General features: G+C 41.9%; 2 protein-coding genes and 1 long non-coding RNA gene across 3 annotated transcripts in view; 1 reads left to right on the top strand and 2 right to left on the bottom strand.

Moving 5' to 3' along the window:
* Window positions 1–25,858, bottom strand: part of LOC145432702 (heat shock cognate 71 kDa protein) — a 205,649-nt gene that overhangs the window by 15,997 nt on the left and 163,794 nt on the right. The window lies entirely within an intron of this gene.
* On the top strand, window positions 10,111–14,369 carry LOC145432748 (glycerol-3-phosphate dehydrogenase [NAD(+)], cytoplasmic-like). Its single transcript, XM_080309576.1, has 8 exons — window positions 10,111–10,236; window positions 10,546–10,723; window positions 11,066–11,206; window positions 12,142–12,393; window positions 12,449–12,556; window positions 12,624–12,752; window positions 13,172–13,281; window positions 13,976–14,369. The coding sequence occupies exons 1-8, from the start codon at window positions 10,190–10,192 to the stop codon at window positions 14,070–14,072; spliced, it is 1,062 nt and encodes a 353-aa protein (XP_080165702.1). The 5' UTR covers window positions 10,111–10,189; the 3' UTR covers window positions 14,073–14,369.
* On the bottom strand, window positions 13,904–24,778 carry LOC145432814 (uncharacterized). Its single transcript, XR_013912978.1, has 2 exons — window positions 17,769–24,778; window positions 13,904–16,426 (listed from the first exon to the last, which is right to left on the bottom strand). It is a non-coding gene; the product is annotated as an uncharacterized LOC145432814 (long non-coding RNA).

Here is a 25,858-nt window from a genome sequence, read left to right as displayed (position 1 = left end):
AGTGGCTTGAGTGCAGTTTTACTGGCAGCCCCCCAATAGAGGATGTCATAATGTAACTTCGATTGGATTAAGGATTTAAAGAGTATCAGAATAACCCATGCTGGCATGAAGCGCCCAAGGCTGTAGAACAGGCCGCACTTCGGTGATAATTTAGTTTCTAGGGACTGAATATGACTCTTCCGGGACATGTTCGAGTCCAGTAAAACTCCGAGATATTTGGCATTATCTGTGTTGGAAACGGGCTGACCAGCGATATTAACGGTTAGGTTATTTTTTGAATTTACTGTCAGCAATTGCGATTTCGAGGCGTTTATGCGAATGTTGTTCTGGGCCGTCCACTCATGGACTTTGGGCATTTGGTCACCAGTCAGGGCATCCAGCTCTGCCGTCGAAGATGCGGAAGAGAGGAGGTGAGTATCATCAGCGAACAGTGTGGTGTTCAATGAGGAGGTTTCAAAAATGTCGTTGACATATAAGGTAGGGGAGATGTGGTACCGACGGATCACTGGGACCGAAAATACTTTGAAAATTCTCCATGATAATTCCATGATTACACTTCATGAACTTGTCTACAATTGCATGCTGTCAAAATCTTTCTTCACATACAAAAAAATTCGACGTGCGCGAGCTATGGGGTCTCTCACAGATGTTTTTTGTTTTGGGGGGTGTAAACTAAATTTAGATCGACATATATATTTTTCTTTGTAACCTTCAACACGAACAAACCAGCAATCATTTTTATTGTGAAGTGTAGGGCTTGTATCAGGCTATATAATGGCACCTATTATTTTTTTCAGTACCCTCCTTGAGTGGAATTTTTTTCGATTCATGTATAAAATTCGTAGGGTGGGGGCCGATGATACAGTAGCCAAATCAAGCAAAATAATCAAGCGTACTAATCATGAAACAAATGAAACATGCCTACGTATAGACAATCTTTATCTAATAATTGCATATGATGCTTTATCGCTATAATGAGGTATTTGGAAGTCACACTATCGATTTTCGGGCAATATGTATGTACCCTCAAATTTATAAGTTCGAGCCAAAATCGAAACGTGATTTTATGACAACATTTTAGTTAATATTTATTCTATTTTGTGACGGTTGCGACTAAACATTCTTCTTTGGCTTGCTGTAGCTTAGATTATAATACTGAGCAAGAAAAGATGTCACATTTGAGTTTTTAGGGTATATGTGTCATAGGTCCCCGGGTCGTGTGCCATTGGACCCACCGGGTGGGGACCGATGATACGTTCGAGCAACAAATTTTGAACGTCCATAAATATTTTTTGAAAAGACGGATATTTATGTATATGTGCGCGATAGGTAGAGCTTGTATCAAAGTGCTGAGCCAGCAAAAGATCTGCTGTTTTCGGCTGAACATTTTGGGGCCCGCAATCATTTTCCAATTTTTGATCCATCGGTACCACATCTCCCCTACCACTTTATTGAGTAGTTTAGGGATGGGTTCAAAATTTGCACGGCTTTACACGTGTTTACCTTTTGTGTTCGCTGTAGAAATGAATTTAATTCCCACTGACTATTGAAAAAGTACTTTGGGGCGGTGCGTTGTAAACTAACACCGAAACATACGTTCCTTGAACTTCCTAGAATCTAGATAAATACTTGATAGAGTAATGTATGAGCGTTCTGCGTATATCTTATTGCGAGGTCAGACAAACGCCTTTACATTAAAAATGGTGTCCACACAGCTTCCACGCCAGGCGATCAACGCAATGGGATTGCTTGGAAAGATAAAACCGTGGTGCAGACTCGATAGCCTTGCAGTTTCTTCGCATCTCCGTCGCCCAATCCCATTAGTGATGCAAACGTAGATAATCTGACTCCCTGCCCCTCCTTCCTTTTCTACATAAAGAAACTGTCATATTTTCCTACAAAAACTTTGTTTATTCCGTTACCAATTTGACAAAATCTGAAGCAATTGAAGATATGATTACAATCATTCACAATTCATATACAAGTAGGCTAGTTGAATGCAATGTGTCCAATACATGCTTTTCGCAGAAAACACCCAGGGGCACGAGATCTCAGATGCACTTTACACGGCGATAAGTAGGCCTATTGGCACTGCATTCAAATGTCGAATTATTATGAACGATTGGGACTTGTCTGTGTCATCAAGATTGTTCCCTGAACATTGATTGGGGAAACATTCCATTGTTCCCTGCATCAACCACAAATATATCATGCATATGGTCAATTCGCAGGCTTGGCATGAGCATTCTTTCATCGATCGACGGCGCTGCATTAGATGACGAAAAGTATCTGGAGTTATCTATTATTATAACAGTATTTTAATTATATAGCAGGCACATTTACGTCCTATGCCCACCACATCGGTTAGCAGCTTGATCTAACAGCGACATGCGATACAAAACGATCCTTGCACCCAAGTAATCAAGTATCCTCTGGCATATACACGGCATCGTTAGTGACTGTTACATGCATCTCATTCGTACATTATTTGTTTCAACCTGGAAGAACGGCACCTAGCTGGATATACATACAAATTATATGGGATCGGAAACGTGATCAATGACCATGTGAATTCGATCGGATTTACAGCAATTCGGCAAGCCGTCTCATCACGTTGCTCCAAGACGACTGGACCATATAAATGGGCGTGGACGTTTCGGCTAACATGCGACTCTGCGAAGTGTGCAAATAGCTCGGCGACGAGGAAGCCTTGACCAAAAGTACCGCCTCATGTTGACCAGAATCGATTTCACCAATCCGCCACTGGTCGAAAGGCAGCGATCAAGACCAAAGCTTTGTAGTATCGTTTCAATTGGAATAGCAAGTCAAAATTTCGAAAAAATATCAAAATTTTGATTTTTTTTTCTTGGCTTGCTGAGCTTGACTTGTTGAGAGGACTTGGTTCGAGTCATGCGTAACCTTGACTGAAAAGGACTGCCCTTGTGCTGACCGAAAACTTCGCTATATATACAAGACACTGTCTTGGCAATCGGAATCTCACGAGGGAATAAAAACATGTTAAGGAGTCATGCCAACGGACCCTACAGTGTCCAAGACACCTCACTTTGCTCTGCCGCTAAATCTGATTGCGTGAGCAGAGAGGATCAAAAATTGATAGCAACATATATGCAATTTCCGATCGTATTGAATCATGAGTGATAGAAAATTTTCGCGCTTCGCGCGTTGAGCGAGAAAAGTTGAACCACTAAACGGCCCCCAATATAGACGATAAGTAAATAGCGGTAATAAGTGAACAGCCTGAGGGGCGAGGCCCCCAAGAAGTTTGGTTCATCAACATATGGGAGGCGTTTTGGAGGGGGCCTGGCGAAGTGCTATTATGGCCCTGCTCATAACTCATATTGAAACCAACACATCATTTCCAGTGGTCTTTGAAGAACTAAGACGATAGTAGCCTCGGAATTACGGTATCGGAACAACACAGGAGATTTAGGCCTTCGAACTGGAGACTCCGAGCCTCTGACTCGACACAAACGGCTTACTGTTTTCATGAATGTAGTGGGTTATTATGTCTCATTAAAATGAATTGCGCGTACTTTTTGATCGCCAATTTCCCATTATTTAAAACACTGCCGTCACACTTACTAAGGTTATTTTTAACAAAATGTTTCGCATTAAGTAGTAATATATCCCGCAGCGCACAGCGTGTGAAAATCGAAGAAGGAGGCACTGTATATCACTTTTGATAGTGAGTGACAGTGCTGCCCATCCAATAAGTCGCTGCTGAAGAGATTCGGCGTCCTAAACATAGAAGATATGCCGGACCTGATGTGTGGAACAGTATCCCGCCGGCCATCCGACAGTCGACGAGCATGTCCACATTCAAGTCGAAATACAAGCAATTACTACTAAATAAATACAGTCCATCCTCAAGATTACCGGACCACGACTGACCTAACATAACATAACATGGTTGGGTTATATTTTTATCTGAACAAGTCACACACAAGGTACAATGCGATAAGACATGTCATGAACAGATAGGAGGATGTAGAACGACACGCATCAGTAGCGATCCTTTACTCTAACATCCACCTCGGCCTAGAGTGCCCGATGTCACAGTTCTGTTTCGATGTTGATCTGTTTGAAGCCGCGGCCCTTTCTACTAGTTCTTTTCCATTCATTGTGAGTGCTTTCTTTCGTCGGGTCTTTTTCTGGGCTTTTTTGTCGCCGTAAGAACGGCAACGGCAGGGGAAGAGGAGCCCAGATAAACCTCCGACGGGAATCGAACGCGGTTCGCCTGCGTGCTGGGCGCTTATCGTAACCACTACACCAGTGGTTCTTAACCTTGCCTCCAGCGCCCCCCAGGGGGCGCTGGCGATTTTGAAAGGGGCGGAAACGCTCAGGGGGCTATATGGGGGGCGCTGGGCTCAGGGGGGCGGTATGGGGGGCGCTGGAGAAAAATGGCTTCGCAGTAGATGATGTGGTGGTAGGACATATCCTTAATGAGTATTCAGAGAAAATGAACACCGAAAACTTCGTTATATATAGCCTACAAAAGACATATAGGTTTAATTGTCCATGGGCGCCTAAATGACTGGCACCGAATATTCCTGTGTTGGCAATCTGAACCCCAGAAGACGAATTCCATCCGGCAGGAAAAAATTATATGCCAGTGAAGAAATACCAATTTGAAATCGTGTTCGTCTTTTAGTTTAGTACGATTGGGCGACAGGGATATCTAAAACTAGATATTCTTGTTGGGCGATATCCCTGTTGGGCGATTCTATATTTTTTGATATAGCAGACAGGAGGTCACGAAATAACATCATGCAACGAAGTCATACCAACGGGTTCGCCCGCCCGAATATGTTCAATTATTAGTTACGGGCCCTACACTTTCCAAGACACCTAACAATGTTCGCTCTACGTTTTGATGAGTCTGCGCACACTCAATAAACTCACTGCGCAGACCCTTGGACAACAGTGCGTAACGACTAAAAAAGATCAAAACTTCGGATTAGTTGTACGCAACGTAGATTTTCTGTGCACAGATACCATGTCCGCACTGCGCACGTGAGCAGCTTAGATGGAACATTGCACCTCACTCAGCTCTACCGGTAAATCTGGTAACGTGAGCAGAGAGGACAAGTACTCGAATCATTGTGGCTAGCCCTACTAGGCAGGCTGCAGAATTATTTTTATTAAAATCAACTTGTGACAGTTGCCTTCTTAAAATACATCTGATGTTTACCTGGATGAGCTGGATCTATAAACGATTGGCTTCATTGGCTAGCCTCCAAAGAGCGACAGCTACTCAGCAAGCAAGAGAAATTGAGTTCGTATAATTTGCTGGCTGCTTTTCGCTATGGTCTCGAAGCTCGTCGCAGAGTATACCGAATGTTTCTCTCACGGATTTCTCGAATTCCCTGGTTTCTCTGTACAGTGTACATACGATTAGATTTACCCAAACCATTATACAGCAATCACCAAGATAAACTGACTTTGTTGTACGCAGATGTGATCGGTGGTTCTTTTCATTCCAGGACTCTATCCTCTTTGCTGGCTTTCAGTTTCTGCTCTCAGCTTCGGTTGATAATATACAAGCCAGAAACATGCTCGGGCTCTATTACTGATACTGGTATATTGAGTATAGAGCCCCATACACATTGAGAAGGCATATCCGCAACATCCCATAGCTAAAAGTTGGAGCCAACTTCTCCCCGTCTCACGAATATGCCTATCCCTCATCGTTTTCCACAAGCATATTACAACTGGAACACCCCACGGACATGGTTTCGTAACTATCAACACTTACGGAGAATCGCGTTCATACTGGCCATAATTTCCCGCGAATTTACCGAAAAAACGATCTGTATGAACATAAGTTCGCGGTAACTCTAAATAGGTATGAACGCGCTCTTTTCCCGGAACTGTTTCGGTAATTTTTTCTCTATGTGAACATCGCCTGTTTCGGAACGTGTTCCCGAAAGAGTTTCGTAAATCCGGTATGAAAAGGGCCTAGGGCGACCATGCCACACAAACTTTGCTGACCATCGAAATCACGCTACGGGGTTCTTGGGGGCGAAGCCCTCGGAAGTTTGGTTTATCACGCTATGGGTGCGCAAGGCAATCATTTTTAGGGGGGATGACGAAGTGCTGTTACGGCCCTCCCTCTTACTCATTGTCTTTATTACATTCCTTACAATATGCGGTTGGGGGGCGCTGGAGCACGATAATTTTTGAAAGGGGGCGCTGGAGGAAAAAAGGTTAAGAACCACTGCACTACACTATCTCCCCTGCTGACCTATCGATCTCGCTTCCCATGACATGCCGCCCTATTTCTTGTCGCATTCTTTTTCTGTACTATCTTCTTTACTTTCATTCAGTGTGCATGCCTCGCCTCTTTACATCGCCTAGGCCAAGGTGGGTGTCAGATTCCATAGACTACTCCTTGTCGCTTCGACATCTTCCTGTCTTTTCATTGTATCGCATTTTTGTGGTGTATTGAACTGATAAAATTGCTAATAAACCAATGATGATGATGATGATGTTTTTTTTGTTTATAGCATAACGACAGAGAGAGAGAGAGAGAGAGAGAGAGAGAGTCAATTTATTTTCATCGAACCAAAATACATAACAAACGGCAGTGATGGCGGTACAGAAAATATGCGTGCACATGCACACTGCACAGTATTCGGTATTAGATAGGAGTGATCGATAAGACCGTGAAGACCGATGCAATGAAACGATAGGAAGGTGTCGAAACGACTTGGAGTAGTCTCCGAAATCAGAGACCCACCTGGCGTAGACGAAGTAGAGAAGAGGTATGCTGATGCACATGCACATTGCACATGCACACTGAATGAAAAGTAAAACAGGAAATATAAAAAAGCAGGCGAAAAAATGAAGGGGCATGTGCCAGAAGGGGAGATCGATGTGTTAGGTCGTGATTCTGGTGGGGTGACGAAACGACTTTCATTTCATACGCTAAAAACACGAATCCGGACCAAGTCGTGATTCGGAAAAAAAAACTTGCTACATTCCTGTCCGGTTTTAGTAAAAATATTGATAATAAAATAATAATAAGGTCAGTCGAGTGTCCAATAAGGACTATAGAATATAAACATTCTCTAGGGACAGACACTCGCCCGTACAAAGGTCAGTCGTCGCAGCCCATCGCCCCAACCTTTCTCGGGGAGGTTATTACAATCTTATCGATTCAATCAACTTACAAATAATTACCTCATATGAGTGAGCGCCCTCGGAGGAGGATTGAGGAAAACCGCCTCGGACATACAAACTACAAAGAAACATCTTCATTTGTTATATAGTAGATATAGCTCAGTGCATTCCACACGCATACAGTGGTCATGCTTGAATTCATACGAGTTTGCAGGCTGCAAGTTTTGTAGCTTTGCAAGCTCGTGACCTTCGCACTTTGAGATGTGCTAATTACCTTTCATATTTACTGCAGTTAGATATTCTATATTCAGTTAGTTTTGCGTCGCACTATCGCAACGTGCAATCACAGTTAGATTGTCGTAGTTGAAATGGAATGAATAACAGTAATTCATTGCAGTCCTGTATAATGTATAGCCATATAAGCGTATGACTCTGATTGAGTACGATTTGTAGATGAGAAAATAATTGGAATTACGGTATGCTTCTTCGGGGGCCCTGTGGATATACAGCTGTATCAGATCCTCTTTAGCTGTATCACAGCTGTATCACGGCTGTATCACCTGTATCACAGCTTTATCAGTTGTATCACAGCTGTATCAGCTGTATCACTCTAGTATCAGCTGTATCACCCAGGCATCACTCTGTATATCACTCAGGTATCAGGCAGCTATATCACTCGAGTATCATTTCTAGTGAAAGCCCGTGAGAAGGTTTTGATTAGATCGGCATTCGTACTCTAAAGGACTGTACACGAACAATAATTACGAAACAGTGAATTCCATGATAAAGGTATGTACAGACGCAATGGCTAAATGTAAACTGACGAAGCTGTATATCCACAGGGCCCTTCTTAGGGTGCTGGTGCTGTTAACGCCAAGGTCTGTTCCTTGTAACTATAGCTTGGCTATACCAGTCCATCCTCAAGATTACCGGACCACAACCTGCATGACCTATCGATCTCACCTTCCATGACATGCCACCCCATTTTTTGTTGATTGGTTTTTGGCACTTCTTCGATCACATTCAGAGATCGAAAAGTGTTCACCATGATCACCAATGAATGTTTTCCATGAACACGAATAAAAATTTATAAATGTCAAAATGAATCGTTGTTTGTGCCTTTGGAGAGATTACCAGAGAACCTGGACCTTGGAGAACCCGGCCTTACAAACTCGGACCTCGGAGAACCCGGCCCTCGACGAACTCGGCCCTCGGGAAATTTTGTATATCAAGCACGCGTGGTCTACTTGTGGTATTCATGGTGTTTTTCGACTACTCGTGACCGCGGTGAATGCGGCCCTCGAACAATTTTGAATTGAAAATGCATTAAATGTGAACCCGGCCGTCGGGAAATTTTGTATTCACCGGCAACCCTAATATCCTAACCCTAACCCTAATATCCCACCTCCGGCAACCCTAACATCCCACCTCCACCAACCCTAATATCCCCCTCCCCCAACCCTAATATCCCCCTCCCCCAACCCTAATATCCCACCTCCGGCAACCCTAATATCCTAACCCTAACATCCCACCTCCACCAACCCTAATATCCCACCTCCCCCAACCCTAGTATCCTACCCGAACCCAATGTCCCACTCCCCGAACCCTAATGTCTCACTCCCCCCTACCCTACCCCACCTCAACCTACATTTGCAATAACGAGCAGACCACGCGTGGTTGATATGTGAGCAATAACAATCGTTGGGATATATTTTTCATCTGAACAAGTCACACACAATGTACAATGCGATAAGACCCAATGCGATGTCATGAACAGATACGAGGATGTCGCACGTCCGCCCCTGGCCAAGTCAATTCAACAATGAGCCGACCACGCAATCGTGATCACGAGATCTGATCACGCCGTGACTGCGTGACCTACGCATGCCCTGACCTCCTTACAAGACCGACAAATCAGTTGATAATAACATTATTAGTTTATTAATTCATATTAATACTTGTTAATACACTTAATTTCAAAATTTCCCGAGAGCGGAATTCACCGAGGGCCGAGTTCATCGAGGGCCGGGTTCTCCGGGGGCCGAGTTTGTAAGGCCGGGTTCTCCGGCAACCTTTGGAGAGACGGATATTATGGTGGGGGAAAGGGAGATTGGAAGTGGGTTAGGGACAAAGTTGGGATGGGGTATCCCAAGATTAGGGTTGGGGGAAAGGGGGATTGGAGGTGGGTTGGGTCAAAGTACCCTAAGATTAGGGTTGGGAGCTAGCAGGATATTAGGATTGGGGTAGGGGGGATTGGAGGTGGGTTGTGGTCAAAGTTGGGGTAGGGTATCCCAAGATTGGGGTTGGGGAAAGGGGTGTATAAGGGCTGTGGGAGAGGGGATATTAGGGTTGGGGAAAGGGAGATTGGAGGTGGGTTATACCCCGGTTAGAGGTAATCTAACCCCAACTTTGAACCTAACCTACCTCCAACCCTAATATCCCCCTGCCTAACCGTAATCTTGTGATATCCTCTCCCTCAATCCTACTATCCCCCTTCCTTAACCCTAATATCCTCCTAACCCCAACATTCCCCTCCCCCAACCCTAATATCCCCCCTAACCCAACCCTAATTTTGACGTTTAAATTTTTATTCATGTTCATGAAAAACATTTATTGGTGATCATGGTGAACACTTTTTGATCCCTGACTGCCATCGAAGAAGTGCCTGGTTTTTTCTACACTATCTTCCTTTAGTTTTAATTCAGTGAACATGCCTATTGCCTCCTCTTCACATCGCCTAGGCCAAGATGGGTGTCGGATTTCATAGACTACTGCAAGTCGCTTCGACCCGTTCCAATCTTTTCATTGTATCACATTTTGTGGTGTATTGAACTGATAAAATTGAAATAATAAGCCAATGATGGGTCGACTTTTGTCAGTAGGCAAAGGCAAAAATTGCTTCTTGAGCAGCCAAGCAGGGCTATTTACACTATAGATATTATGCATATTATATTAGGCTAGGTATCATAAACGGACCCAAATATTTTATGTACTTTACAGGATTTTAATAGTAGGCCTATATTCCCTCGCACTTTTGTTGATATCGATGCTCAGGATGGCAAAGAAGATTTGTATCGTCGGATCTGGAAATTGGTGAATTTTTATTATGTATATATCAGCAGATCATGGTTATGACACTTTTGTCAGTCCAGTACCAATACTGACTGGTTACGGACTACCAATAATATGATAACTTACTGTTCTTTGAAGTTGCAATGAGATTCATGTCTTGGTCTTGAATCATGCGCTATGGCTCGAGTACAAGACGAGTGATTACAGAAATTGACTCAAATCGAGTCAATTTCCGTACAAAAAAAATGACTCGAATCAAGGCGAGTCCCAAAAAAGTCGAGATTCGAGTCGTTGTAACCGTGACATGAACTGAATGACACCTATCTTCAGGGGTTCCTCAATCGCCAAGATCATCGGAGCCAACGCGGCTGCGAGTCCGGACTTTGAGTCACGAGTGAACATGTTTGTAAAAGAAGAAGTGATACAGAATCGAAATCTCAGTGAAATTATCAACGAGAGTCATGAAAACGTGAAATATCTGCCCGGCCATATCCTCCCGGAGAACATCGTGAGTTGTTGCTTGGGCTGAGTACCTGGCTGCTGCGGTGCAGAATTTAGTATTGGCATTCGAGTCAAGTATCCAAGTATTAAGACGTCATAGCAATAGGAATGATGTGGAATGTTTAAAATTAACTTCACAGATATATGTTGTTTCCACCGACGTGCGTTTACGTTTGTAGCCTACTACATGTTTCGTCTGCCGCGATAGGCCTATAACCAATCGAGGTTTCTGGGCTTCCACAGTCAAAAATAGTATTGAACCTATGTTTGTCATTGATAAATTCAGTCTAGTCTTAGATGTCGTGTTTGATAAGAATCTTTCATCAGTAACTCCGCTGGACTTGTTCAGATTGCCGTGCCAGACCTGGCCACCGCAGCGACCGACGCAGACATGTTCATTTTTGTGGTTCCGCATCAGTTTATTGAAGGTCTATGCAACGAGATGAAAGGAGTCGTGAAGCCTGGAGCGATCGGCATTTCGCTCATCAAAGTGAGAGAAAGTTTGTCATAGCATTGCAAATGTCGACCTGGCAATGGCAACCAGATAATTCTATTTGCCAAATTAGACTGATTAGAACGAAATGCCGGTATTCTAATTCTAATCTAATTTGTGAAATGTTCTCATTTTAATTCTAATCTACTTTCCGGTTTTCCTGGAAATGCTACAGGAGTAACTGTATTGTGCGAAACCAGGCAAGCTTGCTGCTCATTCTTATGAGCATGATCTGTGATTTGATATGAAAGGAAATTGATTTTTTTGATTTCTTTCTAATCCCGAATTTAACTCGACTTGAAAGTCTTCCGAAATCAGTCACTCTGATTCTAATGTAATTCGGAAAAATATCTGCGCAGCTTCTTAAAGGTAACAGAACCTCAATATACAATTGATTAGTATATTCATATTGAAATGAACCCAAATATTTTCGGCTGACACTCGTCAGGGGTAATCGTCAGCAACTAGTAGAGAATAAGAAAGAACATTGTATATCAACAATCCTATCACAAAATATGACGTCACCAGCATGAATGTCGAATTGAACGCTCGCATATTGACATTTCATGCTGGTGACTTCATATTTTCTTGATACGATTTTCTTTTGAATTCTCTACTAGTTGCTGACGATTACCCCTGACGAGTGTCGGCCGAAAATATTCGGGTTCATTTCTACATGAATATACTATTAAAAAATATCTGTGTAGCTATGAGTCTAGTTGTAATGTAATTTGAGAAAACTGTGTAGCTATGATTCTAATTCCAGTCTAATTTAAAAAAATGTGTTGCTATCATTCTAATTGTAATCTAATTCAGAGAAAACTGTGTAGTTCTAACTCAAATTCAAAAAAAAAAGAACTGTATAGCTACCATTCTAATTGTAATCTTATCTGGAAAAGGCGATAATTTCCTAGTCTTCCAACTCTCTGCAGGGAGTGGATCATTCAGACAAAGGCTTCCGTCTGATCAGTTCCATCATCGGAGAAATCCTGAAAATGGACGTCAGCGTTCTGATGGGCGCCAATATCGCTCACGAGGTCGCTTCCGGCATGTTCTGCGAGACTACGATCGGAACCAAGTCGCTGCCCAACGGACAGGCTTTCAAAAAGCTGCTGCAGACGCCGAATTTCCGAATCTGCGTCGTGCAAGACTTGGAAACCGTGGAGATTTGTGGCGCTCTGAAAGTCAGGTTTGCATTTTGACGCGTGAAACAGGAATTTGTGATGCGACCATTTCCAGAACATTGTCGCGTGCGGTGCTGGGTTTGTGGACGGTCTTGGCCTCGGAGATAACACAAAAGCAGCCGTTATTCGTCTGGGACTGATGGAAATGATGAAATTCACAAGGGTACGTAATTGACTGCACAGACTTGTACTGACAATTGGATTTTCAAAATAACAAGTGTATCGCGCAGGTGTTTTTCCCAGAAGTAAAACCGCAGACTGCCACATTCCTGGAATCGTGCGGGGTGGCAGATCTGGTGACAACGTGTTACGGGGGACGCAATCGACGCGTCTCGGAGGCATTCGCAAAGACCGGGAAGGTGGGGCCTGGGTTGTGATCGAGTCACGAGTCAATCTTACTTGCGTAGCTATGACCTGAGTCACATTGATTTGTTTTCAATTCATCACCGAGTCAAATTCTAGTCCAAATCATAGTTTTGAAACTTGAATTGTCTTGTTCACTGTTCAATTCCTGGTCCAAGAATTCTTGAACCTACTTAGTTACAATTCTCCCAGGTGGTATTGAATGCATCTTGATCATAATATACTCGTTTTCCTCACTTTACACAATTTCTGGTCCTCTTTTTTCAGTACCAATAGGCTACTGATAGCCGAACTACCGGTGATTTGGTTATTTACTATTTTTCCAAGTCACAATGGAATGCCTGTCTTGGCCGTCTGAGTCTCGAGTCATATGACTCATTACAAGCAGTCTGCTTGATGAATCTCCTATTTTCAGTCCATTGTTGAACTTGAGAAAGAGATGCTAAACGGGCAGAAACTGCAGGGACCTCAAACCGCGTCGGAAGTCGTCAGCGTTCTCAAATCGAAATCCATCGATTTGAACGAGTACGTTTCTTTGCCTACCTGCTCGATGGGTTATGATCGTTTTAGAATCCTTCTTGACGATTTTCAGTTTTTTAGGCAAAACTAGTCCTTGTACACTTACTTTTACTTACTTGTAAATCACTGCTTCTACTTGCACTCGAACATGTTTTGTACTTTTACTTGTACTAATTGTTCAAGTGACTACTTCTAGTTCCCACTTTTTTTGCCAAAACTAAGACTAGGATACTTCCTATTTTACTGGGTAATCATAACTTGTACCCGAGTTAAATTTGACGACACTACTTCTACTGGCGTGCCAACCATGACTATTGGGCCACCTCTGTTCGTCAGGGGCCGAGGCCCCAAATTCATTACAATAGGAGCAGATGGAATTGTTTTCCTTGCATTCTACTTTTACTTTTTTCGGGTGCTTGAAGTAGGTTTTGGCTACTTGTGCTAACCAGAGTGGTTATGAAAATTTTTGAGTACTCGTTCACAATTTTCATTCTTTCACCGTGCAGTAGGCCTAAATTAGTAACTTCTTACTTAAAAATTGCTACTCACAGCTGTACTTGAGATGAAATGTTACTCGTTACTTTCACTCGAGAGTAACAACGAAGACTACTCTTCCAAAATTCATTACTACGGAATCTGATCGAGTTGTATTCCTTGTGTTGTATCAGTATCATGTTCCAACATATCCTAATTTGTACAGGTATCCGCTGTTTACTGCCGTGTACCGGATCTGTTTTGAAAACCTGCCCCCCTCATCCTTCATCGAATGCCTGCAGAATCATCCGGAACACATGTAGCTCCCATTTCATGCCGGAATTTTGCACGATCGCTGTTGAATATGTGGGAGATTGGTGGAATTTATTTAATCAAAACCTAGAGCAATGCAGAATTGATACGGTCCTACGATACTATCTTCATGTCGACACCCGTCTGATATTTGTGGTGCCTTTTCTACTGATTGTTTTATCCACTGTTCGTCTGTCAGTCTTGCTATTCTACCTGTTATCTTATGTTGTCAAGAAAGGCCGTGTCTCTTTGTGATTTCCACTGATTTTAGATTCCTTTCATGCAATCTGCAGCAACTCGGAACTTCATGTTGTTGATATGTGGCAAGGGCTTGGTTGACTCGGAGCAGGTGGACATGAAAATTCCCAGCTTTTCTAAATTATATTATCGCTTCCATTACAACATCCATTGTAGTAAAATATTTATTCAACTATCAAGATTTTTTGGGTGCCTCTTTTCAAGAGTTAACGGCACACTCAAGGGATCAGAATGAAAAGCAAAGCCAAAAAGGCAAAGTATGAATGGTGTAACAATCAAAATAATATACCATGAAGTCCGCAATGTCACAATGTCTTCGAGTTGAATAAATATTTTACTACAATGGATATTGTGTTGATCTTCAATTTCTGCACCAGCTATTTAAATTATATAATGATAAGATTTAGACACAGAGGTAGTCAGTAACGAAGTACTTTTACGAGTATTTCTGGTAGATTTAGCCTGCTTGCACCAATTTCTCAAGTGGTTAGGATTTTGAACTACTACTTTACGGTTTTCTGTTCTTTTGCAAAATTAGGCGTAGAATACGTTTTACTTGCTTAAAATCGCAACTACTTGAGTAGAAATGTATGTGGTTACTTCTGCTTGAGTAGCGGCAATGACTACCTCTGGATTCATAGCAACACAGTTTTTACCAAATGAGACGACTGTGCTATAATCAGGGTTGCCATCGACATGGATCCAAAAATGAGGACAGTCGAAAAGTTAAATTAGCATTAAAAAGCGTTTTTATACAGACGTTGTATTTATACGAGCCGTGGCATATCACATTCCACACTTTCCTCCAGAAACAACCTGGTCCAGCAAATCCTTGTTATTTTAAGAGGTTCGTGGATCTGGCGACAGCTCAGGTCTAGGTTTACCTTCACTCAGGATCGAAACAGCATCTCGTCAGCCCCCCCCCCCAAAAAAAAACGTAGGTGTTGGGCCACCCATATAGGGTGATAGACCAAACTTCTTTACCGTGTTGTGATTAAAGACGTCAGCCAAGATGGAAAAAGGCTGCAGGCTACACCGAGTTTATACAAAATCATTTTTGAGCGTATGGAGCAAGAACGCCAGTAACAATGCTTATAGTCTTGGTCCTGGCCAAAGCAAACTTTTTCGCGATGATGGTTAACCCCAGTGTTGACTGCAGTGCGACCTTTTTCAGTCCGCAATAAACGCTGCCTTTCCCACATCTTATTCTGCTGTACACTAAACAACAGAAACCTGATAATGCTGTTTACTGCTAATATGACGTCCACTGCGATAGCTTGTTACAACCGAAACTGCTAAACCACTCGCGACCGCCGGTTCGCGACGACATTCCTGCCGGTCCGCCAGGTATTTTACAATTTTATACCTTAATTTCAGGATGCAATGTTGAAGGCTTGTCCATTGATAACTCAAATACAGCATCAAATTTTAAGCAGATTCAGAACTTCGTGAGGTGAAATTAGGGCTGGAAACAGGTTGGATTCGACCTAGAGTTTAAGACGTGTCATTTGACGACATGCGAGCGACAAGTACAGAACGGATACGAGATGACTCATCGCTAAACAGTGCAGTTTGCGCGATCTTTCGGTTTCGATTCCATCATTTTGCGCATGATCGTAACTGGGGCACCCCAAACCGCCAAATTGAAGAGGGCCGAGTTTAAAAGGGCCAAAATTATTTTGCAAATGAACATAAATCATATCGTATTTTTTTGAAACTTTTCCCAACATTTTTCCAGTTTCTTTGCACGATTTAGTGTCACTAAATGTCTCGCTTATTACGAGCCCTTCTCCGATAAATACGCATGATTTATAAATATCGGGATTCCGTCGTCAGCCATTACCGCGCCACGAAGTCCCACCACATAATGAAGTTTAGGCTAACATGGGACTCCGAAAGGTGCGCCAAAAATTCGGCAGCGAGAAAACTGATTCAGTCATGAATTATCTAAAATTTTCGCTATTGGCGCGAAAAGCTGCATAATCGGATGGTGTGAACGTGAGGTTCACGTTCTGTGTGTGAACCTCGTAAATTTAGAGGTTCACGGTCCCAAACGAACCTTGGAAGGTTCTGCACTGTGAACCTTCTGCATATATTACAATTTTCACTTCATCATAACACAGTGGTTCCAACCTTTTCCCACCCACGTACCATTTTGAGGTTTTATGCAGTGCTCGCGTACCACCTATAAAGTTACTCGCGTTTCCACCACTTATGACGTCATAATCACGTATTTGACCTATGCGAGGTGTATTAACACACTCTATTGAACTAGGCCAGGGATGTCAAATATACGTCCCGCCAGACGATTTTATCCGGCCCACATAGCAATTCTGAGTACATTGAAAAAATATTATATTATCCATCACATCCACAGTATTAAACCAAATTACAACGTCCGAGTTGACAGTTAAATATCTTGTATTCATCACAACGCATACGCAGGGCTAACGCCAGATTATGACTAAAGCAGGGGTTGCCAACCTTTTTGCCATTCACGGCCGCATTTCGACTACTCGTGTAACCTACGTCCGCATTCCGGGGCATAGTCGTAATGAACGAGCTGCTGGACGCCAAATACCCAGGTTAAAGTGTTTATGTCCATTTCTGGTGAACTCCGGACTAATGTATTTAATGATAGGCTTACTATGTGCACCAAAATCGCGAGTGGTCACTGGTAATGTTAAGGAAGGAAGTTCGCATAGTCGCGCGAAGCGCGAAAAAATTCAGATTCACCAATGAATTTCGTCATTTATAGTAGTAGTTTATTTACATATTACCCTCAAACATTTATCTTTTCTCATCCCGTGTGATCAGATTCACTGGTATAGAGTATATGTAAGGGTGTTTATGAAAATTTAAAGCAAGTTATAAATTATGATTCATCTTCGGGTGGGCCAATTGGTATTAGTCCCTTTGTAGCATGCTGTTATTTCTTGACCTCCCATCAGGATTTTTAGTATAGTGACGAGCACACGATTCCGAGCTGATATTTCCATGTAAGTCGCATCATTTTCCACTGATGTTCGCATCTGTATTGTGGGGCTCTGATTGCAAAGGGTGCTACTATATTAAAATCGAAAAATGTAATCGCATTGAATCGTGCGCAGCCCAAAGAAAATTTCAAGATAAATTGAAATCTTTCAAGAAATAGGAGTCAATTCGTAAATTCGAGTTGCAAGTCGACGGCCGCCAACACATACTAATTGAATTGCGTGTCTACGGCCTCACAAATTCCCTCTTACAGCCGCAGGTTGGCCACCCCTGGACTGAAGCAAAGGGAACACTTAAATATGTTCACTTGTATCGCCGGTAATGCCATTGTTTTAGCGGTTCTTAACCTGAACTAATAACTCCCTTCGATCGAAAAAAAAAGACAGAATCGACTCGCGTACCACCTGGAAGACCTTCGCGTACCACTAGTGGTACGCGTACCACAGGTTGGGAACCACTGTCATAACATCTTTAATTGAAATTTATTGCATTTCAACTGCGGGCCCTCGATGTATGGCGCTGGAAGCATAAAAAATAAACATTAAATGAGGAATGAGCATGCACATTGACAATTTCGAAAAGTTTTCTTGCTATGTTACAAAAGTTTGTTCAAAATTTCCAGCTAGCTTTCCGTTTGTGAATGTTAAGTGATTCTTTATGCTGTGAGCTTGAGCCCAAATGACACCGCATTAAGAGTGAAATACACCACATGCTTGTTTCCATGTATTCATGGTGTGTGTCGACTACGAGTACGATGGTCATTTACACCAGGGCAATTTTCCGCATTTTTATTTCTTAGCTGCCGACTTGTAGCACGGCACAATTCTATACTTTTTAGGATACCTCTTACACGGATGAAATGACGTGGAAGAGCCTAGATAAACCTCCAACACTTGGGCGGGAATTTTGGAGTCGACCTTGGTTAGGCTTACCATATTTTGGAAATCTAAAAAGAAGACACTTTTTCAGAAATTTCAGACTTGCAAAACCAGAGAAGAATTCTCAAAAACCGGCGAATTCTTCCCACTTTGTGATCGGTTGACTAAAAAAAAAGATCATCTGTTCCGCTCAGAGCTCAAAATACCGTTTCTCTCTCCACGTTGCCAGGTGGATGACTAAAAAAAAAAGTCATCTTTTCGCTCAGAGCTAAATTCACCACTTTTCACTCCGAAATACCCGCCGGAGCTTCACTTCTGTGCTAATTTGCGGCATATCACTCGCAATTTGCTCTGAATCTGACCTAAATTTTCAAAAAAGAGTACAAAATCTCAAAAAAGAGGACAAAAGAGCGTCCTCCGAGGACACTTTCAAAAAAGTAAAAAAAGAGGACAAATCCTCTTAAAAGAGGACGTATGGTAAGCCTAACCTTGGTGTTGCAGCCGTGGATTATACCACTATGCTATCCCGCCACAATATACTATATGTAGTCAACGAATGATGCTTTATCTGGTGTAAAAAAATCTAGCATGTGTACGAGTCAATCTTGACTTCATATGTTTCTTGTATCATAAAAACAAAATAGGTGCGATCAGGGTGTTGACTATTACTGGTATTGGGTATTGGTATTGGGTAATATCGGTAGCATAGAAATCCATCTCATACTCTGCGCAATATCAACGTCGCAATACCGAGAAACCGCGAATACATTAATTGTCCGGTTTTGTCAAGACCTTTAGGGCGTAAGCTGATATTCCCTTGCAAGTCCTCAGTCAGTCAGGTTTATTAATATTTTCATCGTTTCAAAACATCACAAGACTGCGATACAATGAAAAGATAGGAGGGTGTCGAAACAACTTGGAGTAGCCATTAAGATCAGACACCCACCTTAGCCTAGGCGAAGTAAATAAGAGGCATGCACACTGAATGAAAAGTAATGCAGAGAATATAAGACGCAAGCGACAACATTGGGTGGTATGTGGCGGAGGGCGAGGTCGATGTTAGGTCGTGGTCCGGTAATCCTGAAGACTGGCTAGTATTGATTTAGAAGAAATTGCTTGTATTTCGACTTGAATGCGGACATGCTCGACGACATCCTCGTCGAAACTTTAGGCAATACGACGGAAAATATTGATTTTATAGGATTATTAAATCATTTGATTGCCCCAGTTAATACATTTGGCAATTTTTAGAACGTCAATATGTACTTCAGCATAGTGCAAATATGTTGCCCGTGTCGTCGCTAGGTATCGCGTTCATTAATATAGGCTCTCACTTCACTGAAATGAAGGGTTGGAATTGGAACTGGCAATATGGCGTCATGAGGTTCACGCTATAGCGTTCACACATCCAGAACCTTTCAAAAAAGTTCGTGTTCACACACAGAGTTTCACACCATCCCTACTACATAATCTTTTTGCTTACACCGAGTAGAATTAATGTGCTCGCAAGTACAGGCGAAAACATCCACCAACTGTAGGGTATGCGGGAAAAGCCCCCTAAAATTTGGCTTATCGCCCTGTGGGGGCCCAAAACCAACGTTTTGGGGGGGGGTGGGCTCAGGCTGACGAAGTGCCTTTTAAAAATAACATTGTTCATAATGGTGATTTACGGAAAATTTTATCCTACTGCAATCCTTCAAAATTCCGGACATTTAGGCATATTCTAGAGCAGGGGTCACCAACCCGGTGCCCGCGGGCACCAGGTAGCCCGCGAGGACTGGATGAGTAGCCCGCGAGCCCATTCTAAAAATAGGTGGAATAGCAGCATTTACCAATATTCGTCAGATTATTACCAGTGAGCTTTTAAATATGTATATTGATTGATTCGTTTAAAACACACTAACATGTAAGTTACATATAAACACTTAAAAATATCTTCGATTACAATTAGATAGATGTATGTGATGGAATCACCAGAAATTCGAGATACGGCGCATTGCCTATACAGGTGACATGACGGAATGCCGTCCACGGTCTTCTTGAAATGGTGGGGAGGGATGGGAGGTGGGGGGTTCCGTTACGATAGCTCGACGACCAGTACAATGTCAAAGTAGTAGACAATATTACTATTCGGAGTCAGATAGCCGTGAAGTACTAGCAGGTTTTCAATATCTGTATACCCATTGCGTATTGCATGTTTTGGCACAGCTTGTTTCTGTTACACTCAACGCAGTTTAATATACCATGTTTCTAACTTTCTGTAATCGTTGCTGCTGTCCGGTATAATGAAATCTTGTCATTTCTGGATGCTCAACAGTAGGAGATTGAAATTGTAACACTGCAAAATGACCCCCACCAGCCACCTCACTCTGCAGCAAACGTTTGGTGCATTGTTGATACGGAAAAGTACATGCGCAACAGCTATGAAGGTTGCAAGCGTCTATGGTTCAACTTATCGTTGTGAATCAACCTTTTCGGACATGAACTTCATCAAAAACAAACACAAAACACGTTAAATTATTGCACATCTGGAATACTCACTCAGAATTGCAGTGTCAAGTTAAATACCAGAGTACAGCGCGCTAGTTGATATCATACAATGCCCAGGCTTCCCACTGACTGCTATAGAAACAGATAATATGATGTCCAGTCCTGCCCAGTGCTATGAATATCAAAGCGGAAATTCAGTGTGGTACGGGTAAACGACGGGAGTAAATAGTAGCCCGCCGCTTCAATCATTACGCAAAAGTAGCCCTCGGTTGCAAAAAGGTTGGTGACTCCTGTTTTAGAGTTTCCTCCCGGACGCAATTTTTACAGTGAAATTCCGGACATGCCCGGGAAATTCCGGACGTATGGCAACCCTATAGTAGCGTGTGAAAGCTTATTGCGGCTTATACCATACGCATAAGTTCATCATCAGCAGGAAGTTTATCTGACCCACCCATATAATATTTGGCATTTACACATGTAAATTGATGCTACCTCGCTAATTTAAATTAGGAAATATTTCAAACCCTTTCTATTTTACTGTCGGCATTTTACAGAGGCGCAACAATGCGTGTATACGGTCATCTGTTCACTGCAGGGTTGTAACCAAGTCACAAGGCTGCGAGTCACAAGTCAATCTCACTTTTGTAGTTTTGACTCAAGTCAAGTCGAGTCATTTTCATTTGACCACCAAGTCAGCGAGCGGAGGGTCGAGTCCGAGTCATGGTATATTGACTCGAGTCCGAGTCCAAGTCATTAAGTTGACTGCTCGGTTTCCAGTTAAAGTCTTGTTAAATCCTCCTTTTATAACTCTGTTTGGTGATATCGAATAGTTCTCCTTTATAATATACTAATTTTCCTCACTTTTAGCAAATTTCAAGTACCAGTACCAATAGACGCAATCCCAATAGTGAAGTTACTCTATTCAGAGTGAGAGAGAGAGAGAGAGAGAGAGAGAGAGAGAGAGTCTTTATTTTCATCAAACCAAAATACATAACACACGGCAGTGTTGGTGGCACAGAAAATATGCATGCACAGTATTCGGTATTAAATAGGAAGGACCGATAAGACCGCGTGAAGATAATCTAGTCTGATCACACCAGCATCAAACAGGTAGGCCACACTTGACTCGAAACCAGGGGTTCTCAACCTGGGGGGCGCGGGAAACTCTCAGAGGGGGGGGGCATGAGAAATTAACCACGTCTGTATGAATTCTGACTAAAAATGTGCTTCACAATCATTCTGAGAAGACGATTGTTAAAGATGAAACTTATTTCGTATTCGAGAAATCTCGCCAAATTCTAACTCCAGCATTCGCGCTCAACGGAGTATACGCTGACTTCAACCTCATTTGAGCAAATTTTTGATATTCTTTGAAAATTTGGAGCAATTCCCACGTGTAAGTCATTCCTTACTTCATAGCTTTGCAGTATCCTAAAGTTCGGTGCGCTGATCGGGGGTCAAGAAATAACAGCATGCAACCAAGTGGCTAATAACTTTTGGCTCACCCGAAGATGCATTATCATTTATATCTTGCCCTAAATTTTCAAAAGCACTCTCTCAATGAACCCTACCGGTGTATCTGATCACATGCGCTAAGAGAGGATAAATATTTGATAATAATATGTGATACTGCTGCTAATATTTACGCAATTCATTCGTGAATCTGAAAAATGTTCGCGCTCGGCGCGACAATATGCAATCCCAGCATAACATTGCGACTCGCGATTTCGGTACGTACAAAAAAGGCCTTTGGTAAAAGTATAATCGTCCGGACTCCGTAGTTCACCGGCAATGGATATGGACAGATTAACATAGGTATTTCGCGTCCAGTTAGTTCATTACGGCTATGCCCTGGTATGCGGCCTCAGGCTACATGAGTAATCGAAATGGGCCGTGATTAGCAAAAAGGTTGCCTACCTGTATTAGATGATGTTCTCTTTTTGACATGACGAAAAATGTAGGGGGAGGGTCATGGGGGGCGCAATATTTTCGACCATCCTCAAGGGGGCGCATGTCCAAAAAGGTTGAGAACCGCTGCTCTAAACAGTCTGACTTTCAAGTCATATGACTTGGTTCGAGTCATGCGCAATGACTCGAGTCCAAGTCGAGTCAATACACAGATTGACTCGAGTCGAGTCGAGTCATTTCCGTATTTTGAGAAAATGACTCGAGTCAAGTCGAGTCATCAAAAAATCGTAACGAATAACAGAACCGTGGCAGTCGGTGACTTGAATACCTATAAATCGTCACTTATTTCTGTTCTACCCCTAGTCCTTTGAGAGGTTAACACTTATCCAAATAGGTGTGAAATAGTTTGCAAAATCCTTCGGTTGCTGACAAGATAGTACTTCTGGCAAAGCGAATTCTCACTCGTTACACAACTGAAGTTGAATCGTCTTGGAACGCGTAAATTTGTCACCTTGACATCAAGATTCGAAAACCAACAACTTGGCGCTTTATGTTCTAACTTTAATCGTTTGCGAGTTAGTCCTTTTCACGATCAAACTCACTACACAATGCAACTTGAATCGTAGTCGAACGCGGTAATTCGTCACCTCGATGCCAAAATAATATTATTCAAAATCTGCATAGCCTACATGACGATGTGTTATAGTCGTCATTACGAATAGTGCTTACCGCTTATTCACGTATTGATTTATGACAACTCACGAAACCCTACGGCTTGCAATTTTATTAACGAACTAGTTATTTTTTCACGAAACTAGAAATGCAAACTCTATTCCTCTCGACATCTCAACACTCGAAAGACTCAATTACGAAAACACTGTCAATTAAATCCGTTGTAGCTCACATAGCACAAGTGTATTCGTATGAAAAGTAGATAAACTGAACTTGTACAAACAAAGGCTTACAATATTTTGGAAATCTAAAAAGAGGACACTTTTTCAGAAACTTGAGACTTGCAAAACCGGTCCGCTCAGAGCTCAAAATACCGTTTTTCTCTCCACATTTCTAGGTGGATGACTAAAAAAAGGTCATCTTTTCGCTCAGAGCTAGATTCACCGTTTTTCACTCCGAAATACCCTCCGGAGCGTCACTTCTGTGCTAATTTACGGCATATCACTCGCAATTTCCTCTAAATCTGACCTAAATTTTCAAAAAAGAGGACAAATCCGGAGGATTTGGACGTATGGTAACCCTAACAAACACCACATCCAACCCCCCATATCATTCTCCGCTGTATTGATCGTATTTCATTATTCAGCTGTAGAGTGGTTACTATTCTATAAACAAAGTAATTCCTACTCGGTGCGCACGAATTGACATTAACATATTATCATTTTAGTATAAGAGATATGAAGGTCTGAATTAACATTGTCAAAATGTTTTTGATTGTAAAATGAATCCATGGTGATACAAAACAGTCGCTGTATTGCAGACAACAGAAAATATTTGAGCAATGTAATTGTCTCCAGTAACCAAGACTAAAGATGAAACCACAATGTCTTTTGTTGATCAACCACCGGTACAATACTTTGTTGGAATCTGTGATGGGGAATTGAAACACATACCCGCATTTCAAAGTGTCAACATATCGCACTATGTGAATTGACACATCGCTATTCCTGATTGAATGCTTAGTTCTTTCATACTTTTCAAAAACACCTTGATCATTACCAAAGCAAATTGGAATATGTTTGCTAGACACTTCCTAATAGACAAAACCCATAACATTAAATCGAAAATATGTGCTACACCGAAAGTTATAAAAATGTGTTCGTATTGTTGTTGACAGTAGTGAACACAAATTATCATTTGAACCTTGTAAAGTAATCGTAATCATAAAACGAAAGACACACATAACAAAAACATCGCCGTGATTTTTGTAAACTGATCATAGTAATCAATACATTGTCAAAGCGCTATCCACTCCAATCCTGAAATTTTAATCCTTAACTACACGAACAAATCGCGGCGCGCTTGAAGTCGAATCAGTTCCGATCGGATAATTTGTCCCCTCGACGTCCAGAAAATATCATTTCAAGTTTGTAAATAGGCTACGTAGGCTACCGAAAAACTGTTTATATTTTGTAAGACCAAAAAACAATCACTAATCAGTGCATAAAACTTGCGCCAAGAAAACTTATCTATTTTCGATCATGTCCGTCTTGTCCCATGATGCGGACGAATGCTTACACTGTCGAAAATTGGATACCTCTCTGGTATGCATCATAAGCTCTGCACCTTTCGCATAGAATTCGCAGCTTCTGACAATCCATGCCAACAAATTACGATCGTTTTCACAACTACTTCCTTACTTGAGTAGATTTAATGTCAGTCAATTCTACTTCTACTTCAAGTAGTTTTAGGTTACTTATGGAAGAAGTACTTCTTCTCGTACTTGAGTAGATTTTTTCGTCAATTCAATACTTATACTGTTACTTGAGTGGCTTTCTTGACTACTTTGATCACCTCTGCTCTAATTTCATATGAAGTGAGCTTGATTTTTGCCGTATCCTTACTAATTTGGAGTTGATATCAATTTCCAAGTTGATGCATATTCATTCATTCTAATTGTATTCGGATTTTGAAAAAAACTGTGCAGAGCTATCATTGAAATCAACGCTTGAAAATCTGTTCGTCTCTTGAGTCCATCACTAAGAGGCAGTGTTGGGATGACTCGAGTCATGACTTGACTCGAGTCAGACTCGAGTCACCTTTTTCGTATGACTTGACTTGACTCGAGTCACTTTGTTAAAATGACTTGACTTGACTTGACTCGACGTATCGGAAATGTGGATTGACTCGTGACTCGAAGCAAAATTCACGAGTCAATTTCAAGTCATCAAGCAATCGATGTCGATAAAAATCACTGTATCTTGCAATCGGATTGTTCGCAAAACGCTGGTGTAACTCGTGAGAGCGACCAATCATTCAATGATCGTGCGTTTTACTGAGCCTCCATTGTTCTCTCACAAATAAATTGACCGCTTACGAAGTGATCGAAGCTTATAGCTTACGCTGTCGTAAACTAGTATGGTAATGTATTTTAATAGGATAATGTCTATTACTGTTCTCCTGTACCTGAACCAAACCTCTTTCTTGAAATTAAATTTGAAGATAGTTTATATAGTCCTCGACCATTGGCGCAGGCTCGAATGGTATCATATTCATTTGTAAATGGGTAATGTATTGCATCTTATCAATTCGTTTCT

This window comes from Botryllus schlosseri, chromosome 2 (assembly GCF_051294905.1).
Source record: "Botryllus schlosseri isolate E-star chromosome 2, Bs_hap1, whole genome shotgun sequence".
Taxonomy (NCBI): domain Eukaryota; kingdom Metazoa; phylum Chordata; class Ascidiacea; order Stolidobranchia; family Styelidae; genus Botryllus; species Botryllus schlosseri.
Note: the sequence above shows the minus strand (reverse complement) of the source record. Positions and strands in the feature narration are given on the sequence as shown.